The 19,084-nt window shown below is 50.4% G+C and overlaps 2 protein-coding genes across 2 annotated transcripts; both read right to left on the bottom strand.

The window, feature by feature from the left end:
• Window positions 1-3,223: 3,223 nt before the first annotated feature.
• Window positions 3,224-5,497, bottom strand: LOC119361061 (subtilisin-like protease). The gene has a single exon (XM_037626443.1). The coding sequence runs from the start codon at window positions 5,495-5,497 to the stop codon at window positions 3,224-3,226; it is 2,274 nt and encodes a 757-aa protein (XP_037482340.1).
• A 4,795-nt stretch (window positions 5,498-10,292) lies between these two features.
• LOC119368140 (subtilisin-like protease 1) lies at window positions 10,293-12,536 on the bottom strand. The gene has a single exon (XM_037633475.1). The coding sequence runs from the start codon at window positions 12,534-12,536 to the stop codon at window positions 10,293-10,295; it is 2,244 nt and encodes a 747-aa protein (XP_037489372.1).
• Window positions 12,537-19,084: the final 6,548 nt, after the last annotated feature.

The following is a 19,084-nucleotide window of genomic DNA, read 5'->3' as shown; positions in this document are numbered from 1 at the left end:
GGGGGGTGATTAGTGGATATTAGTGGCAATTTAGGCCGCAAAAGCCAAGACCAAGGCGAAAGAAGTGGCTCTCGCGAGCATGATGACCGGGGTGGAGATCATGAAGGTGGATCTCAACACCATGTCGCCAAGGAAGAGGCCGTGGTTCGAGAAGATGCAAGCCGACATGCTCAAGTTCGACGACGAGTGATCTATGGCGGCGAGCGCCATCTTTTTTGTATGCCGGCAGGTGTGCTGGCATGACCACGGGGGCCGCGATGGCATGATCGAATTCAAGTCCCATCCTTTTTTTGTGTGATGGCATGTGTGCCGGTCGGCTGGCGAGTGCGCCAGCATGAACTGTGGTGATATTTTTTGAAGCCGACATTGTATGCCGGCGCTGACATGGCGCCGGCATGAGACATAGCCGCTGGCATGAATGGCCGCGGGCCTTTTTCTAAAAAAGTTGAGCGTGGACATGAAATGGGTCGGTGCGTTGGGCGCACTACCGACCCAAATCTAAAACAGGGCGGACGCCGGGCGGGCGGCCGACCCAAATGGACAAAAAGCGGACAAATTCGTCGTCCATTTGGGTCGGCGTGTTGGAGTTGCTCTAAGTAGAAAACCTTCGTAGGTGTAGCATTTTCGATAAATATTACTCCGTCCATTTCATATAGCAGTGCGTATAAATTCTTTGAAAATTCAAACTTTGCAAATTTTGACCAAGTTTATAGAGAAATTATTTATATCTACAATACCAAATATATAAAATATGAAACTACATCTTATGATGAATCTAATAATATATGTTTGGCATTCTAGATGTAAATGTTTTTCTCCACAACCTTGGTCAAAGTTTGTGAGGTTTGATTTAAAAAAAAATATGCACTACATTATTGAATAGAGGGAGTACCACTTCTAAAGGTTGATCAATATTTTTAAAAGAAAAGCCATGACTAAGTTTATTAATTTAAATAGGCCGCCAATAATGAGCTGACTATTTCTTAGCGAGGTCATCGGAGTGAACCGCCATCACATAGTGTTCCCTCCAAAAGTCAAAAGACCGCCCCCAACGAACGCTCAGGAATTGCCATGTTATAATAGATATATTTGTCATGCTATTACTGAAAGATTTGTGGCATTGTAAAAAAATTTGACATGCTAGCAAGAAAGAATTTTTAGAAATTTGCTATGCTGCAGCAGAGTAAAATGCCATGTGTTTCAGGTATATGACATGTGGATAATTGTCAGGTTAATGAAAAAGGAAAATTTACCCATATGTTCAGGAGTTTGCCATGCTGCAATAGGCCAAATTACTATGCTACACGGAGGAGTTGCCATACAGGCTTCTCGGTAACCATGACAATGCCCGTGCTTTGCAACGAGATGTAAATATTCAGTACATTAGTTCGTGATTTACCTATTGATATTAATGCAATTGTGTAAATAAATAATTATTAAATTCTTCTCGTGATTACCTTATTTTTTGATGCGAAGTTTGATAAGTAAATTAAAATGCAATTGGTTTAGAAGGTAAGTGAATTAAGGGGATTGATTATCATATGGAGGAGCTTGAAAAAAGGGGTTATGGGAAGAAAAATGAAAAATGAAAAATGAAACCTGAAAATACAAAGGTGAACATGGGTGCGCGCACACCCACGTGAATGGTAAATTCATAAAAATACTAGAAAAAATAAAAAAAATCTGAAATTCCGTGGTATGAAACTTAGTCGATCATTCTACTCACGTGTGAAGTTTCATGGTGTATTAACACCCATGGTATTCTTGTGAAGAAAATACAAATGCGACCATATTATTCATTAAACAGTGTTTTTAATATAGCTTAGATTAGCTTCGGTTTTATCATTTTTGCCCAGATTACCACATATGTGATTTCTTTATGAAACTTCATATGCGAATATACCGGTCGACTATGTATATTACAAAAATAAATTTAGATTTTTTGATCTTTCTATCATTTTTTTGAATTTACTATTCATAAAGGGTGCGCGCGCACCCATATTCACCAAATCCGCGTCCCATGAAATCTTACATTCTTTTTAATTAATTGCCCTACTACCTCATAGGGTGTCGTTGCTATGCATGAAGTCGTTCCATCTTTTTTTGCGGGGTTAAAAGGGATTCCATTGCTTAGTCGATTACAAGTTCGTTCCTACAAAGCATAGGAACTTCTGCAGGTCCAGAGCGCAACCATACTGCGATACAGCCCTCGACACGGCCAAATGCAGCTACGTAGTGACTATCAGCGTTCTGACTCCTACTTACATGAGCAATGGTTACATCCCTTTCACCAAAGAAACTCTTAACATCATTGACTATCATCCCATGCGGCGATCTATCTATAGAAGGTGATTTGATTAATTTGACTGCCTCCATGCAGTCCATCTCAATGTCCACCGGCAGGGTAGACCATTGGAGAGCAAGGTTTAGACCCTCTTGGCAGGCAAGAAGCTCGGCTTGAAGTGCCCCAGAGCAGTGCATGATGGAACGGCATGCAGAGAAGATGATGCTACCCTCGCTATCTCGGAGAATCATTTCCGTTCCCGCTTCTCCAGTGGCTTGAATATACGAACCATCAACGCTGAGCTTTACTCGGCCAACAGGAGGAGGATCCCAGCACACTGTAGGAGGTGGCGGTGCTGGGGTATGACGACTTGCAAGATTACGACATAAACAAATTTCAGCATAAACAAAAGTAGTCATGTCCATTTCAAAAACACACAAGATTACGGCATAAACAAATTTCAGCATGCATACATACACACCTAGTGTGGTAGACGAGCTCAGAATACTAATTTGTACTCGCAAGTGTGGGCACTTTACCGGATGACTTAACTGAATCTCCTTTTTTTTTTTGGAGAGAAAACTTAACTGAATCTCCTGATCCAATAATTTTTCAGGTATATTTTTAGAATGAAACAAGAAATGATTATGAAATATAAAAAATCTGTTATTTAGAATTATTGTGTATCCATTTCAATCGAATATTAAGTAATCAAATCCTTAAGTTCAAAGTTTGTGAGATATTCTTAAAATAGGTAACGCAAACATGGTATAATTCATCACAAATTATGTCAAACACGCACCATTACATTATCACGTCGAACTAACCATACAAAAGAAGCAAAAACCTGACAAACAAAAGTAGCATCAAGGTTTTTTTTACGGGGAAATGGTAGCATCAAGTTGGCGTAGTAAAATAAATTGTCAAGCAGATGGTGCTCTAGTGTCCGGCGAAGGCAACCGAGAGCGGGCTCCTCGCGGTGTGCTTGTCCGACACCCACCGGAGCGCTCCCTGAACCACCACTGCATCGCCGCTGGTCCTCGGCCACACGGTCACCTTGAAAAGCTTCACCTGGTTCGCCTCAGTGAACCGCAGCGAGCTCGGCATGACGGTGACGTTCATAGAGTTCTCCGGCAGGTCGAACTGGGGGTAGTACACCGCCGGCGCCTCTCCGACGTTCGTCACCTTGCGTGTAACCATCATCGGAGCCATCGGGTTCCACGACGAGGGGAACGTGACGGAGATCGACGGGTAGTTCAGCAGGCGGTCCGGGATCACCTCGACGGCCGAGCAGTCCACTGCACGGCGCGCGATCACGGAGACCTCCTTGTCCGTGTACATGCCGCAGAGGAAGCCGATGTAATCGGCCGGGGAGATGTCGTATACCAGACCGGGGTTCATGGCCTTGTCCGGGTCGACATGTCCGGCACCAAGGGCGAAGAGGTCGGCCGCCGTCCCCTTCTCGTCGGTTATCGGCATCCCAGAGCGGTCGGTGCTGTCAGCGGTTGTCATGATGGCGGACTTGATCGCCGCCGGCGACCAGTCCGGGTACTTGCTCTTGATCAACGCGGCGATACCGCTGAGGTGCGGCGCCGACATGGACGTTCCTGACTCGAAGTTGAAGGTCGGCCCGGAGTACTTCGCGGCCAACGAGGGTGGACCTACCTGGAATGGCCACGCCGCGAGCACGCTCACGCCGGGGCCCGTGATGTCGGGCTTCAGAATGCCGGGATTCTGCATGCTTGGCCCGCGCGAGGAGAAGGAAGTGATAGCCGGGGCCGGCGACGTGCCGAGGACCGTTCCCCTGAACATGATTTGCGCCATCGGTCTCGCCGTCGACTTGATGTAGTTTATGATTGCGTCTCCGGCGTGGTAACTGACATGCGACGCTGGGAGGGCATGCACGTCGGCGATGGTGCTGAAGCCATCAATGGCCTGGTTGGCCAGAATCATGCCGACGCCTCCGGCTCTTAACACCTCGGCGCCTTTGTCAACCCTACCGACGTCATTGCCGCGCTCACAGACCACTATCTTGCCCCTGACATCGAAGCCGTCCAGCGAGCCGTTGCCGCAAAACTGAGCGTCTGGTGTGGAGCTCGCGCCGGCGTAGACCAGCGGGTAGAAGACGGTCGCCGCAGCGTCTGGCTGGCTCACGGACTCGCCATCAAAGTAGAGACCGTTCCCAAGGCGCACCCTGGTTCTGATCAAACGGTCCATGGTGCTCGCGGCGACGGTGAGCATCCAGGGCGCCTCGTTCGACAGCGTGGTGTAGTTTGGGCCGGAGTTGCCGGCTGACATGCTGACGAATATTCCCTTCTCTGCAGCGGCGAAGGTGCCGACGGCGATGCTGTCCTCGGGGTACGGCAACGACGGCCCGCCGAGGGACATGGAGATGATGTCGCAGCCGTCAGCCACGGCAGCGTCGATGCCGGCGAGTATGTCGGCGCTGGTGCAGTCCTCCAGGCCGCACACCTTGTACATTGCGACGTGCGCGCGGGGCGCTATCCCGGACGCGGTGCCCCTGCCCTGGCCAAGCACCTGAGCGCCTGGCACGACTGCTCCCGCCGCCGTGCTCGACGTGTGCGTGCCGTGCCCATCCTCGTCGATCGGCGACAGCGGCGCACCGGTAGAGGTGGTGCCGTTCCCAGCACTGACGGCAGTGTCGAAAACGCGGGCGCCGATGAGCTTGTTGTTGCACACGGAGCGGCCGTTGAAGTCGCACCTGCCCTTCCACTTGGCTGGCGGCGCCGGCATGCCATCGCCGCTGAAGGAGGGGTGGTCGGGAGTGACGCCGCTGTCGAGCACCCCGATGATGACACCATCGCCGGAACCGGCCGAGTAGTTCCTGCCGCCCTGGCGCGTGTCCAGCCCGAGGAACCGCGGCGTGTGCGTGGTGTGCAGCTTGTAAACCCGGTCGGGCACCGCGGCGACGAACCCGGGCATGGCGGACATCTTGTCGAGCTCCCGCCGCGTCAGCCGGACGGCGAAGCCGCTCGCGACGTGGTGGTAGGCGTGGAGGAGCCGGACGTTCTCGGGGAGGAAGGAGTTGTACCAGGCCTTGCGGTCGTCGGCCGTGCCGAGCACGTGGCTCGCCTGGGGCTGCACGTGGACGATGAACGTGCTGCGCTCATCGCCGGCGCTCTCTACCGCGGCGACGAGGGCGAGGAGGAGGAAGGGGAGAAGGGAGAGAGAGGGGACCCCGAAGGCTGCCATGGCTGGTTTGCTGCTCTGCTCTGGTTATCTGGTACGTGCGCGTGCATGGCCATTTATACATGCCGGTTACCGTTAGAAAATCCTTCCGTCGTTGCGGCAGCCTGCAGGCAATGGCCGGCTTTGTTTATCCGAGGCAGTTTGGAGGTTTGGAGCAGTCCAAATGTTGGCACATGGCACCTGCATGGCTTGCGCGTGAGGAAAGACAAGACCCGGTCATGGGCATGGATTGGGTCGCTTGGGAATTGCCGTACGCACGGCCAGCGGCAGAAGGCCAGAACTTGATGGGAGTTAGCTATAGGAGCGGCGCGGCAGCCGTCTGTTTCGCTATTGCTATTGCTATTGCTAGATAGATGGCAACAGGAAACATCCACCGGGAGCTATGGCTCATCGGTTCTTCTTCGTCGCGGACAAGTTACCATGGCCTCCACTTAGACGTCGACCGCTAGAACCAGCACTGACATGGCGATGTACGTATCAGCGCCAGCATACTGCGACACACTTGGCTGATTAATTCGCATAAGCTACTTGTGCAGCCTGACGCCTTCAACTGGCCTAGTGTAGTAGTAGTATTTTTCTTGTCATGGGTGGATATTGTACAAGACCAGATTTAGATGAGGTGAACCTTGGCCTGTGAAATAAATGCATGTTCAGAGGACTATGAGGACTTTCCCAGAAAGAAAAAAGTAGGACTGGGCAAAAAGCTCGTAACTCGCGAGCTTAATGAGCGCTCGATAATTCAGCTCATTAAGCTCATAGCGCGCTTCTTAATGAACAGAACCAATCATTGATGTTAGCTTGTTAAGCTTAACAAACGAGCTAACGAGTTTTACGAGTAGCTCGCTAAGCTCGTTAGTAACAACACAATGCTATTTTCATCTTGCCTTACATACTTTTTGTAGCACCTCACCCATTTATTCAATCTAATTGACATAGGAGGCAACAAATTAGTGCATTTCTTTTTGTAGTCACCCTATTTCATCTTAAAAACCAGACATACACACTCATCCCGTAGACTATAACACATCATAGTCTGTTAACGAGCGCTCGGGAGCGTTCACGAGCTTAACGAGCTTCAAACGAACCGAGTCAAACAGGGTTTTCTGCTCGTTAATCTTAACGAGTTTAACGAGCCGAGCCTTAACGAGCACGAGCTTAACGAGCTTCAAACGAACCGAGTCGAACAGGATTTTCTACTCATTAATCTTATTGAGCTTAACGAGCACGAGCTTAACGAGCTTCAAACGAACCGAGTCGAACAGGGTTTTCTGCTCGTTAATTTTAACGAGCTTAACGAGCCGAGCCTTAACGAGCACGAGCTTAACGAGCTTCAAACGAACCGACTCGAACATGGTTTTCTGCTCGTTAATCTTAACGAGCCGAGCCTTAACGAGCACGAGCTTAACGAGCCGAGCAGTTCGTTAATCCACCCCTAAAAAAAGAACTACGAGCACTCAAATGTTTTTCATTTTTCATTTTTGTGCGAGAAGGCCAATGATCATGGCTAAGCATTACAGATCCTTACAAAACATCCTTATAGAGATTGCATAATACAACCATGTCCTCGGGGTGCTCAAGTCTTCTTTCCGCATCCACTGCCATGAGAAAAACTCGTTGCTGCCTTTGGCCCCTTGACTCGACGGAGCAAACTTGTTAAACTCAGTAGTTTGTAGAAGCAATGGCGAAAAACCGTTGATGCAGTCTGGAAGATGTCGAGGGCTGCGACCTGTGTAGCAAATCGCCGGAAAAAACCCATTGTAGAGGGCTCGTAATAGAGCGGGTCAACCTTCGTCGGTCAAAAGTAGAGCTGGAAGACCAAGACGCACAACCCCGTTGTCTGTTGCACAGGACAACGTCACCGAGACAAACTTGCTGACGAAAAAGTCAGACTCGGAGGGATCTTGGGATACACCATTCTCCACATTCCTCTTGACCATTCAAAAAAGTATCACCAGAACGAGGATGATGTGGGGAAAACCTTATTCTATACTGATAATGATGCCATCATCTACGTTGCAATCGATCAAAGCCCAAATCTAAATTTATTCCTAACCCTACCATCACTAGATCAAACACCTAGTGTCCCCGCCTCCCCCCATTCCCGAAGCGACAAACGGAGGGAGAGTGGGCCCTCGGTCTCATCGGGAAGGTGGGTAATTTGGCCACCACATCTATCTCTAGGTCACGAGAGTAGGTTAGGAAAGAAAATCGATACGCAAGTTCCATTGTTTATTTGATCTATCTATTGAATTTTTTTGTTCTCGAGGGGCATTGATGTCCAAGGCAACACACCTTAACTGGAGCCCTTTGGCTATGAAGTTTGCACCGATGAACACCACATACACCTAGTGGCGGAGCTACGGTAAAATCCTTGGGCGGGCCAAACAGCCAGATTAAAGCTGGCCTTAATAGTTTTTCTACTAAGGGCCCCTTAATCTTCACTATTTGGTGCTACGTTGGGCGGGCCACGGCCGGATTTTGCCCCAACATAGCTCCGCCACTGCATACACCGTCAACAACACAAACTACTCCCTTCGAGATGCCACAGGAAGTTCACTGACAACCCCATTTGCTTTCGGTGCAGGCCATGTCAAACGACATAATGTGTTCTCCCAGGGCCTCGTATACGACATCTCTACCAAATAGTATGTTTCCTTCCTCTCCTCCATAGATTAAATTGTCGCCCATATCTGAATGATAACCAAGATGGCCAACATCTCATGACCGGGTAACCTCAACTACCCATTGATAAGTTTCCAACATATAGATGTTTCGTGCTTATTATACTTCAGTTACGCATATAATTCCAAGTAAAGGATGACATGCTAGCAGTGGTCTCTCCCACATAAAAACTTGCTGTCGGTCTAGCAACGTAGTCAATTGCTTAGGGACAATTCCGAAAATCCTACCATCACTTTTCCACACTCACTACACTAACCTAATTGTACTTTTATTAGAACAACACCTAACTTTTATTTCCACATTCTTTATTGTCTTGCAAACATATCCCTCTACACCTGGGAAGTACTTCTAGTTTTATTCTTGTTCTAGGTTAAGCGAACGTTGGTGTGCGTAGAGTTGTATCGGTGGTCGATAAAACTTGAGAGAATATTTGTTCTATCTTTAGCTCCTCATTAGGTTCAACACTCTTACTTATCGAAAAAAGCTACAAACGATGGAAAACTCAAAACGGTGCCCGGGCTCATCTGCTCCCTCTCAGCAAAAAATTCAAAAAAAATACTAGAAAAATTCAAAAAATTCCAATTTTTTTTGTGGTGGTAGATAATTTGATGCGTGAGGTGCGCCCCAAAATTCAACTCATTTGGACATCTGAGCAGCTCTCGGCAAAAAAGACAAATCGGGTCAAAACAGTGCGTGAACAGTATACATTTTTACAGACCCTGATTTTGTCTTTTTTGACGAGAGCTGCTCAGATGCTCAAATGAGTTGAATTTTGGGGCGCACCTCACGCGTCAAATTATCTACCACCACAAAAAAATTTGGAATTTTTTGAATTTTTCTAGTATTTTTTTTGAATTTTTATCTAAGCATGGGTGCAGATGAGCCCGGGTGCAGATTAGCCGCACTCACAAACGATTCCCTATACTTGTAGGTTATAAAAAATCAAGCCTGTGGTCAGGCAATGGTGATGGAGATTGGGCTCTGTACGGTGTGCTTCTCGGACACCCGCCGCAGCGCACCCTGCGCCACCCTCGCAACACTCTGCCTCGGCCACAAGTATACCGTGAAAGTCAGCTCCTTGCCCTCTTCGATGAATTCCAACACCCTTGGAAATATGTCCACGCTTACGGTGTTGCTTGCCATGTCGATCGCCGCGTAGTACACCGAAGGCACCTCGCCGACGTTCTTCACCTTGCGCCTTACCACCAAAGGCGCAGTCGAATTCCAGGAAGCTGCGAAAGTGACACAGGTCGACGGGATATTCAACAGACAATCGTTGATCACGACGGTGGTCAAGCAGTCGATCAGCCGGCGCGCAATCACCAAGACCTCCTGGCTCGTGTACATGCTAGAAAGGTAGCCGATGTAATTATCAGGAGTAATGTTGTAGACTAGGCCAGGGTCAGCGGCCTTCATTGCGTTGACATTGTCATCAGATCTGTTGCCACCAGCTTTCGTCCTTCATAGATAGCAAGCCAGTAGAGCAGGAGCAAAACCGTAATGGACCTACAATCCTTGCTTGTGGATTAGCTGCAGAGCTTACCTTTGTTCTATTGGTCTAATGATTGCTATCAAGACGATTTTCTTATTCCCAAAAAAGAACCTCAAGATGGTAATCCATGAAAAACGATACGAGAAATGTGAAAGAACTCAACTACGGAGCACGAGCGACTCATGAAAATACCCTAGTTTCTTACATGTGTTATTGAACTCTTTCTTGGCAACTTGGAGAACTTATAATGATGCATATGACCACCAGCCGCACGCGGCTCGCACGCAACCTTGGCCACCTCCAAGACGACATTATGCCAAACACCCTAGCGGGAAGACACAACCTACCACTATGCACCTCTCCCCTCCCAACTCAGGTCAGGCTTCGTCGATGATGGAGAAGGTTAGGAATGGGTTACTCCCGAGATCTCGATGCCATCTCTCAACCGTGCAAGAGAGGGGAGGAGAAACTTAAGGTTTTCCTCGGCACCTTGTATCGTTCAATCATGTAGCTTTATGTATACATCAGGCCGAAAGCCTACTTTGAGAGAGGGGGAAAGAAAGAAAGGTCGGAGATAGTATGCTCTTGGATCCTTCCATCTCTCATGCCGAAAATCAAGCTTGATCAGGCAAAGGTGATGGAGATTGGGCTCCGCACGGTGTGCTTCTCGGACACCCACCGCAGCGCACCCTGCAGCACCCTCGCATCACTCTGCCTCGGCCACACGTATACCGAGAAAGTCAGCTCCTGGTTTGGCTCGACGAATTCCAGCTCCCTCGGAAATACGTCCACGCTTACGGCGCTGCTCGGCATGTCGATCGCCGCGTAGTACACCGAAGGCACCTCCCCGACGTTCTTCACCTTGCGCCTTACCACCACCAGCGCAGTCGAATTCCAGGAAGCTGGGAAAGCGACCGAGATCGAAGGGTAATTCAGCAGGCAGTCACTGATCACGACGGTGGTCAAGCAGTTGATTGGCCGGCGCGCGATCACCGAGACCTGCTGGCTCGTGTACATGCTACATAGGTAGCCGATGTAATCCTCGGGGGTGATGTCGTAGACTAGTCCAGGGTCGGCGGCCTTCATTGGGTTGACGTGTCCGGCGCCGGTGGCGAAGAGGTTGGCCGCCACGCGTTGCTCGTTGAGTATGGGATTGCCGGAGCGGTCGGTGATGTCGGCCGTCGTCATCATTGCCGACTTGATCGCCGCCGGTGACCAGTCCGGGTGCTTGCTCTTTATCAAAGCGGCGATGCCGGCGAGGTGTGGCGTTGACATGGACGTGCCGGAGATCATGTTGAAGGTCGGCCCAGGGAGAACCGGCGCCGACGGTGGGCCAACCTGAAAAGGCCATGCCGCGAGCACGTTCATTCCGGGGCCCGTGATGTCGGGCTTCAGAACGCCAGTGTCCTGACGGCTAGGCCCGCGAGACGAGAAGAAGATGATCGACGGGGCAGGTGACGTGCCGAGTAATGTACCCCTGAAGCCCATACGTGCCACCGGGTTCGCCGTGGAGTTGAGGTAGGATTTGATGGCTGCGGCCGAGAGGTAGTCGACGCTCGACGCCGGGAGGATGTTCGCCTGGGCTAACTTGTCGTACCCTCGGAAAAACGGGCTCGCCAAGATCATGGCGACGCCGCCGGCACTCTCCACTACCTCACCTTGGTTGATCACCGAGATGTTTTTCGTGAGTTCACACAGCACTATCTTGCCCTTGACGTCGAAGCCGTCCAGACTGCCGTTTCCGCAGAACTCGGCGAATGGCTTCCCACTCGCGCCCGCGTAGACCAACGGGCAGAAGCCAACGTTTGGCTGGTATAGCGACTCGCCCTGGAAATACGCGCCGTTCCCCAGCTGCACGGTCGAACGAATCGAGCGGTCCATGGTGCCAGCGGCGACGGTGAGCATCCATGGAGCCTCGTTTATCACGGTGCTCTCTCCCGGGCCGGAGTTGCCAGCAGCCATGCTCACAAAAATGCCCTTCTCCATGGCGCCGAACGTCCCGATGGCCATAGGGTTTTGGTGAAAGGGCACCGACGGCCCACCGAGAGACATGGAGATGACGTCGCAGCCGTCCCCCACGGCGGCGTCAATGCCAGCCAGTATGTCGGCATCCTCGCAGTCTACTACAACATTTCCGTAGCACACCTTGTATACGGCGATGTGCGCGCGGACCGCCATCCCGGCGGCGGTGCCCCATGCGTGGCCGAGCACGTTAGCGCCCGGCACGACCGCACCAGCGGCGGTGCTTGCCGTGTGAGTCCCGTGCCCAAACTCATCGACCGGCGGAACCCGCGCGGAAGTGCCGTTCGGGCCGTTGAGGGCGGCGACCATGTTGCGAGCGCCGATGAGCTTATTGTTGCACGAGGTGCCGCTGAAGTCGCAGCGCCCCTTCCACTTGGCCGGCGGCGGCGGCATGCCGTCGTCGCTGAAGGACGGGTGGTCCGGGAAGATGCCGGTGTCGATGACGCCGACGATGACCCCGGCGCCGAACTCCGACGTGTAGTTCCGCCGCCCCTGCTCCAGGTTCAGCCCCAGGAACTCGGGCGTGTGCGTCGTGAGCGTGGTGTACGTCCGGGCGCGGGTCGCGCTGAGGAACCCGGGCATGGCGGACACCGCCTCCAGCTCCCGTCGCGTCAGCCGGGCCGCGAACCCGCTGGCGACGTGATGGTACGCGTGCACCAGCCGGCCATGTTCCGGGAGGAACGAGTGGTACCACGCCTTCCGGTCGTCCGCGGTGCCGAACACGTGGGTTTCCTCTGCTTGCACGTGGACGATGAACGTGCTGAGCTCGCCGCCGGTTGCCGCGGCAGCGATCGCGAGGAGAAGGAACGGAAGAAGAGAGAGCAAGGATAGCCTTGTGGTTTCCATGGCTTTTCTTGCTTGAGATGCTGTTCGTGTGGAAGCATATATACTACCCTACGTACGTGCTAAGATCCTGTCACAGTGTCCAATAGATTCCTCCAAATGCCAGATTTGTCAGTGCGATGCCCGGTCAACCAACGAAATGGGGCGATACGAACAATGGGCGTTGGTTGTGTACATGCGACACGAATCGGGTGTAGCGGACGTACGATAGTGGGGCTGCCGGCTGGCAGCCTCCCTTGGCGCTGTCGTTCGATCAAGACGAAGCATATCCAGTAACCTCCTCTCTGCTGTGTTGCCTGGCATGATGTGTTGCCTGATAACCTCCTCTCTGCTGCTAGTGGTACGTAGTGTATAGTTTATGTCAGTATACTACTACATCATTGCAACCTTTTCTTTTACGGGTGCATCTGCCCTTTAGGTGGATGTCCTTTTGCATGGTGTTGTAACCATGTACGTGTTTTTTTTAAGAAAATGTCATCACGGCGGTTTATATTTCATGTGGAAACAGGGCCACATTGTTTGAGAGTATATCAAACAGAAAGTCCGGAGCCCCGGTCAGCCACACAATAGTTCTCGAGGGCTCCAACTTTGTAGCCAACAAATCAGCCGCTATATTGGCCTCCCTAGGACAATGACAGAACTTAACGGAAATAAAATTACGACATAAAAAAGAACACTCTTCATAGATGGCTGCAGCTGGACCTAAATAATTCCCTCCATGTTGCATGGTTTCAATCACCTCCATGCAATCATCTCGGATCTCCACCTTATTGCATCCAATGTTGTTCGCCAGAATCAGCCCGTCCTTGAGGCCTCTAGCCTCTGCCCTTGCTGCGTCCTCTACGAAAGGGATGTTGCTCGCCAACGCCGCAATGAACGCTCCCATGGAGTCTCTAATAATGGCCCCCGTTCCGCCAGTGCCGCTGTCTGCATCGAAGGAAGCATCGACATTTAGGCTGACGAAACCTTCAGGTGGTTTAGTCCAACCATGCCGCTGGATCCGCCTCGCACCTTGCTTCTTTGCTCTCATGAAGTTCTTTGTCAGAGTAACAATAGCTTCGGCCGAACGTGCCGGCTCCCACATGGCCTCACCATGGGTGAAGCACCGGCGTTCCCACCATATATACCACATGGCCAACGCCACAAGCTCCTTCCTGGACACGCCCGGGAGCGACGGGACGACGGCATTGGGCATCAACAGCAAATCTCCTAGGACCGACGAGCCCTCCAACTCAGCTTCACATAGCTCATTTATAATAGAGTTCAAGCCAAGCTTTGCCCAAATTTCTTGCACCCTGCCGCACCTGAAGAACGAATGGCGAACACTTTCGCAGTCTGATTCACAAATTGGGCAGTCCGATGTTGTAATCCTATGTCGGTTTGCCAACACACCCAACACCGGATTGCTCCATACAAAGCTCGCCATACATGCACTTTTATTTTAGCCGGTACTCCAAGCTTCCATAGAATGCACCAAACTGGACTAGTACTTGAGGACAATACTGAATTTGTTTGTCTCAACTTTCGTCCGTGTTGATGATCCCACTCCATGTGATAAGCCGTCTTGACCGAGAAAATTCCAGTTTTATTGTAGTGCCATGAAACAAAATCCTCCATCATCCCCGGAGCCAGGGGTATATTCAAAATACGATTTGCATCAATGTTCCAGAATATATGTCTGATAAGTTGCTCATCCCAACACCTATTATCCACGTCAGTAAGTTCAGAAACTTTCATGAGTATGATATTACCTCGTGGAGTCATTACCTTCCTATTTGGGCTGCTAGATACCCATGGATCACTCCAAATGCTTATTTGTGTGCCATCTCCAACTCTTCATATATATATATATATATATATCCTTTTTTGAGAGTCTAAACACCACTCCACAAGCTCTGCCACGTATAAGAGCTACCTTTCTTGAGGGGACAATTCAGTAAATCACCGTCCGGGAAGTAATTTGCCCTCAAGACTGTGGCGCATAAAGAGTCTGGTTCTGCTAGCAGTCTCCAGCACTGTTTAGCTAAGAGAGCCAGGTTGAAACAGTGTACATCTCTGAAACCCATACCTCCGTTGCTCTTTGGCACACACATCTTCCACCACGCAAACCAGTGCATGTGCTTCTTCTCATCTTCATCTCCCCACCAGTACTGTGACATGGCAGTTGTTATCGCATTGCAAATTTGTTTTCGCAGCTTAAAGACTTACATGGCATAAAAGGGAATGGCTTGAATAACAGCCTTCAACAACACTTCTTTCCCTCCAAAGGAGAGCTTCTTCTCCTTCCATCCTCTGATGATGTTCAAGATTCTATCAACAATATGTTGGAAACAATCAGTTCTCTCCACCCCAACAATCGGGGGCAGCCCCAAATACTTGTCTGTAATCGCCTCGGCCATAATGTTCAATGTGGTGCAAACCTCAGCCCGCACTTCTACCGTTGTACAAGGGCTGAAGAAAATGCTCGATTTAGCCTCACTCACCAGTTGTCCCAAGGCAGCACAATAATCATCAAGAGCACGGTGAAGGCTTGCGGCATTGCTTGCATCTGCTCGCATCATAATGAGGGAGTCGTCCGCAAAGAGAAGGTGAGAAATGGCTGGAGCATCCCGGCATCCTCTCACCCCTATCAAGTTACCCATCTCCTCCTCATGATTGAGCAAACTAGAGAGGCCCTCCGCACAAAGTAAAAAAAGATAAGGTGATAGCGGGTCTCCTTGGCGGAGGCCTCAAGATGGAACAAAGAAATCTGTGAGAGAGTTATTAAAACGAACTTGATACTTTACTGACCGTACACACTCCATAATGAGCGACACCCAATCTGATGTGAATCCCATCTACAGTATGATTCTCTCGAGAAACACCCACTCGACCCTATCATAGGCCTTGTGCATGTCCAGTTTTATCGCACATATTCCGAACTTTTTGGTTCTCTTCCTCTTGATAGCATGATAAGACTCAAAAGCAACTAATAAGTTGTCCGTAATCAAGCGCCAGGGGACAAAAGCACTTTGATTAGGTGAAATAATCTCCGGCAACAGGTTTTTTAGCCTATTGGCTAGCAGTTTCGAAATCACCTTATAAACCACATTGCAATGACTTATTGGACGGAACTGTGTGATTACCTCCGGATTTTCCACCTTTGGGATAAGAACAATTGTAGTGTTGTTCCATCCTTCCGGTATCTTCCTATTATTAACTGCCATCAACACTTCGTCAATCAGATCCTCGCCAATAATGTGCCAGAACCTCTTATAGAACACTGCATGCAGTCCATCAGGCCCCAGTGCTTTAAGATCACCAATGTTATACAGTGCTCTCTTTACAAAAGGGTATCATTAGTTCCGCATTCATCACATCAGAGACCCTAGGCTTTACCTTGTCCAAAACAGTTTGGTCCGGTTCTTGCACATCTGAGGAAAAGAGTCCCTCAAAATAGTGCGCCACACGGCCCTCAAGTTGGTTCTCCTCCTCAATCCAGTCCCCAGATTCTCCTTTCAATTTCTTTATAAAAGTTTTCTTGCGTCTCCCAGTGGTTGCACGGTGAAAGAAGTATGTGTTTAGATCACCCCGACAGAGCCAATCAACACGTCCTCTCTGCATCTAGTATATCTCCTCTTGTTCAAGTAGATTTTCAATCTGCATGTGTAGGTCGTGCTGCCGAGCTACTGCTTCGTCCGTCAGCGGGCCCGACAACACATTGTTTAACTCTTTCTGGAGTTTCCTCAACCGGGTTCTAGGACCCTTTAGTGTCTCTTTATCACAAGTGTGCAAAGCTGTATGAATATCCCCCGTCACTTGAGAGTAAGGCTCGGTCCCTCTGGCTTTTGCACGATCCCAGGCAGCTTGAACTATCACCTCCACATCCTCCTCCGCAAGCCACCTTGCTTCAAATTTCCTCGGTCCCGACGGGCCCCTTGGCTGTAAGCCTAGTTGAAAGTTAGTATCAATTAGGATCGGCCGGTTATTTGACTTATTGAACGGTTCATTCACAACACCATATGCTGGGAACATATCAGCCTAAGAGCTACTTGAAACTGCTCTATCAAGTCACTCTAAAATTCGACCTCTACGCCAGCTGAAAATATCGCCCGAATAACCAAGGTCATCGAGCCCACAGTCGCTCAGGCCACTGCTAAATGCCTGCATACATCGCTGAGCACGTGCAACCCCCTTCCTTCTCACGAGCTTGCAAAATTTCATTAAAATCCCCTGCCACTAAGCATGGCAGATTAGTCGTTGCGTGTAAGCCTCGCAAATATTCCCACGAAAGATGATTTCGGTCACTACTTGGCTCACCGTAGAAGCCTGTGAAGCACCATCCCGCTGTTATCATCTCCTTAATGCGTATATCTATGTAGTTTGTATGAACAACCCTAGATGAAACTCCCAGGCTGGTTTGCCAAAGCATGATCAGTCCTCCACTTCTGTCGTCACTTTCCGAAACTTCCATCTCCTCAAAACCTAACCTCCTTCTCAATTTTCCTGCCTTAGCCATGTCCATGTGTGTTTCAGACAGGAACAACACATCTAGTTTTATTCGCTCTTGGATCCCCAAGAGCGCTTGAACTGCCGCAGGTGTACGCATCCCATGACAGTTCCACATGAGGATTTTCATTGCAACCGGTCGAGCCCCTTCTCGGAGCTCGCCGATAAAATGTGGCTAGCATCCATCACATCCGCGTTGTCCTTCTTTGATCTCTTTGAATCCTGCGATGACGTGTCACCATCCTCATCTTCCTTCTCTGTTGTCAGCTTGCCCTTTGAGTGAACCACCACCGCAGTTGACATAGCAATTGGGGACTCCTGTGCCTGACCAGGCAGGATATTTGCAAGGGCTGCTAGGTCTGCATTCAGCTCATCAAAAGTAAGCCTCTTCCGGCCAGAGAGTTTGTCCCCAGTCGACCTGCCAGTGGGTTTTCTAGGGCTAGCACCCGTGTCTTTCAGATCATCGTCGTCCGAGCCCTGATTTCTCCTTGGACCACCAGGGGTAGCCCTATCCCTCTGCCTCCCCTTCAAGCTTTGACCTGGCCGCCTCCTCTCTCCCGGGCGGGGTGCTAACATGAATTCTCCCCACTCCATGGACCGTGGGTCATGCTTTCCATTACCGTGCTCGAGGTATGTATGACCCATATGGCTATACACATAGCAGAACACCGACATCTTCTCGTATAGCACTGAGTAGTACACCTTCTTCCCATCCTTTGTAATAGAGACATATCTCATTAGTGGCTCATGAATGTCAAGTTTGACACTGATCCTCACAATCCTTCCCTCACCCCACCTAGGGTTTAACATTACCCTCTCCACAACCCCCACTTTCTTTGCCAGCGACCTAACCACATGATCCTTTCTGAAAAGTGGGAGAGATCAACATTCTGAATCCAAACTGCCAGTTTTATCCAAGACTATCTCGTCATACCTGGTGTAGCCATCATACTTCTCGATAAGCACACCATGATTACAAAACAACCATGGGCCCTCCTCTGTGACCCTTTTCCAATCCCCTAGACAATTCACAGTCAGAGAGAATAAATTTTCGCCTAGTGGTCTGAATGTTACTCCCTGTGCTAGACTCCAGGGGAGCCGCATCGTATCATAGAATGACCCCCTACTGAAGGGCTTGTTCGTGTGCACCGTCGCCAGCGCCATGAACTCTGCTTCCTCGATCTCATCTAGGAACTCCTCTTCGAAGATCAGATCATCCTCCTCCCGCTCCTGTAACTTGAGTTTCCTGATCATCTCCTCAACCCCAATTGGCTTACCTCCCGGGGTCGCACTTCTTGCTGACGATTGCGAGCCCGATTCTGCCATCGCCAAACCCTAGTGAGATGCGTCTTCGAACCACCAAACCCCTAGCGACCCACGACAGGAACCAAGGCCGAGTAGATAGCGAGGCTATCCCCTTAATCTGCCCGAGAACCTAGCCGGGGAGGATTAGGATTGGCAGTAGAGTCCGGTTCGTCCTAAACGGGAGGTATCTCAAACCCTAGACGGGAGCCACCAAGGGAAAACATAAATGGGCAAACATGTTACCATGTACATGTTTTTTAGTTATGCCCTTGATGTATTGCCCTTTTGGCTGGTAAAGTTTCCATCCGCTTTCCCGTATACACTAGTAGATCTATCTCCTTTTGAAGTGCATTGTTTGGAAGGAAAAACATCTCAACAGAAAGTTTGATTATCGGATGGCTCTCCTCTCTCCCCCTCCCGCTCCCCTCTCCCCCTTCCCCTTCCCCGCTGCCCTCTCGCCCCTGATGTGCTTGGATCACTGTCGCCCTCTCATTCGGCCTCTCCCTCCATGTCCGACCCGCCGGCCCGCACTCCCTTGCTGGCGCCGCGGCCCTCGCTCCCCCCGGGCAGTCGCTGGGCTCTCGACTCCGATGAGGATGTTTCCTCAGATGAGGCGGCTGTGCCCTCGCTGGTCTCTCCCCTGCTGGCCTATGTCCCCCTTCGCGTGCCTTGCTCCCGCAAATTTGCTCCTAGGGGCCGGGGCCGACTGGTGGTGTCTCCAGTGGCGGATGCTGGCTGGGTCCGTGTCGCTCGCCGCC

Source organism: Triticum dicoccoides, chromosome 2B, assembly GCF_002162155.2.
Source record: "Triticum dicoccoides isolate Atlit2015 ecotype Zavitan chromosome 2B, WEW_v2.0, whole genome shotgun sequence".
NCBI lineage: Eukaryota > Viridiplantae > Streptophyta > Magnoliopsida > Poales > Poaceae > Triticum > Triticum dicoccoides.
This window is presented reverse-complemented; position numbering and strand designations above follow the sequence as displayed.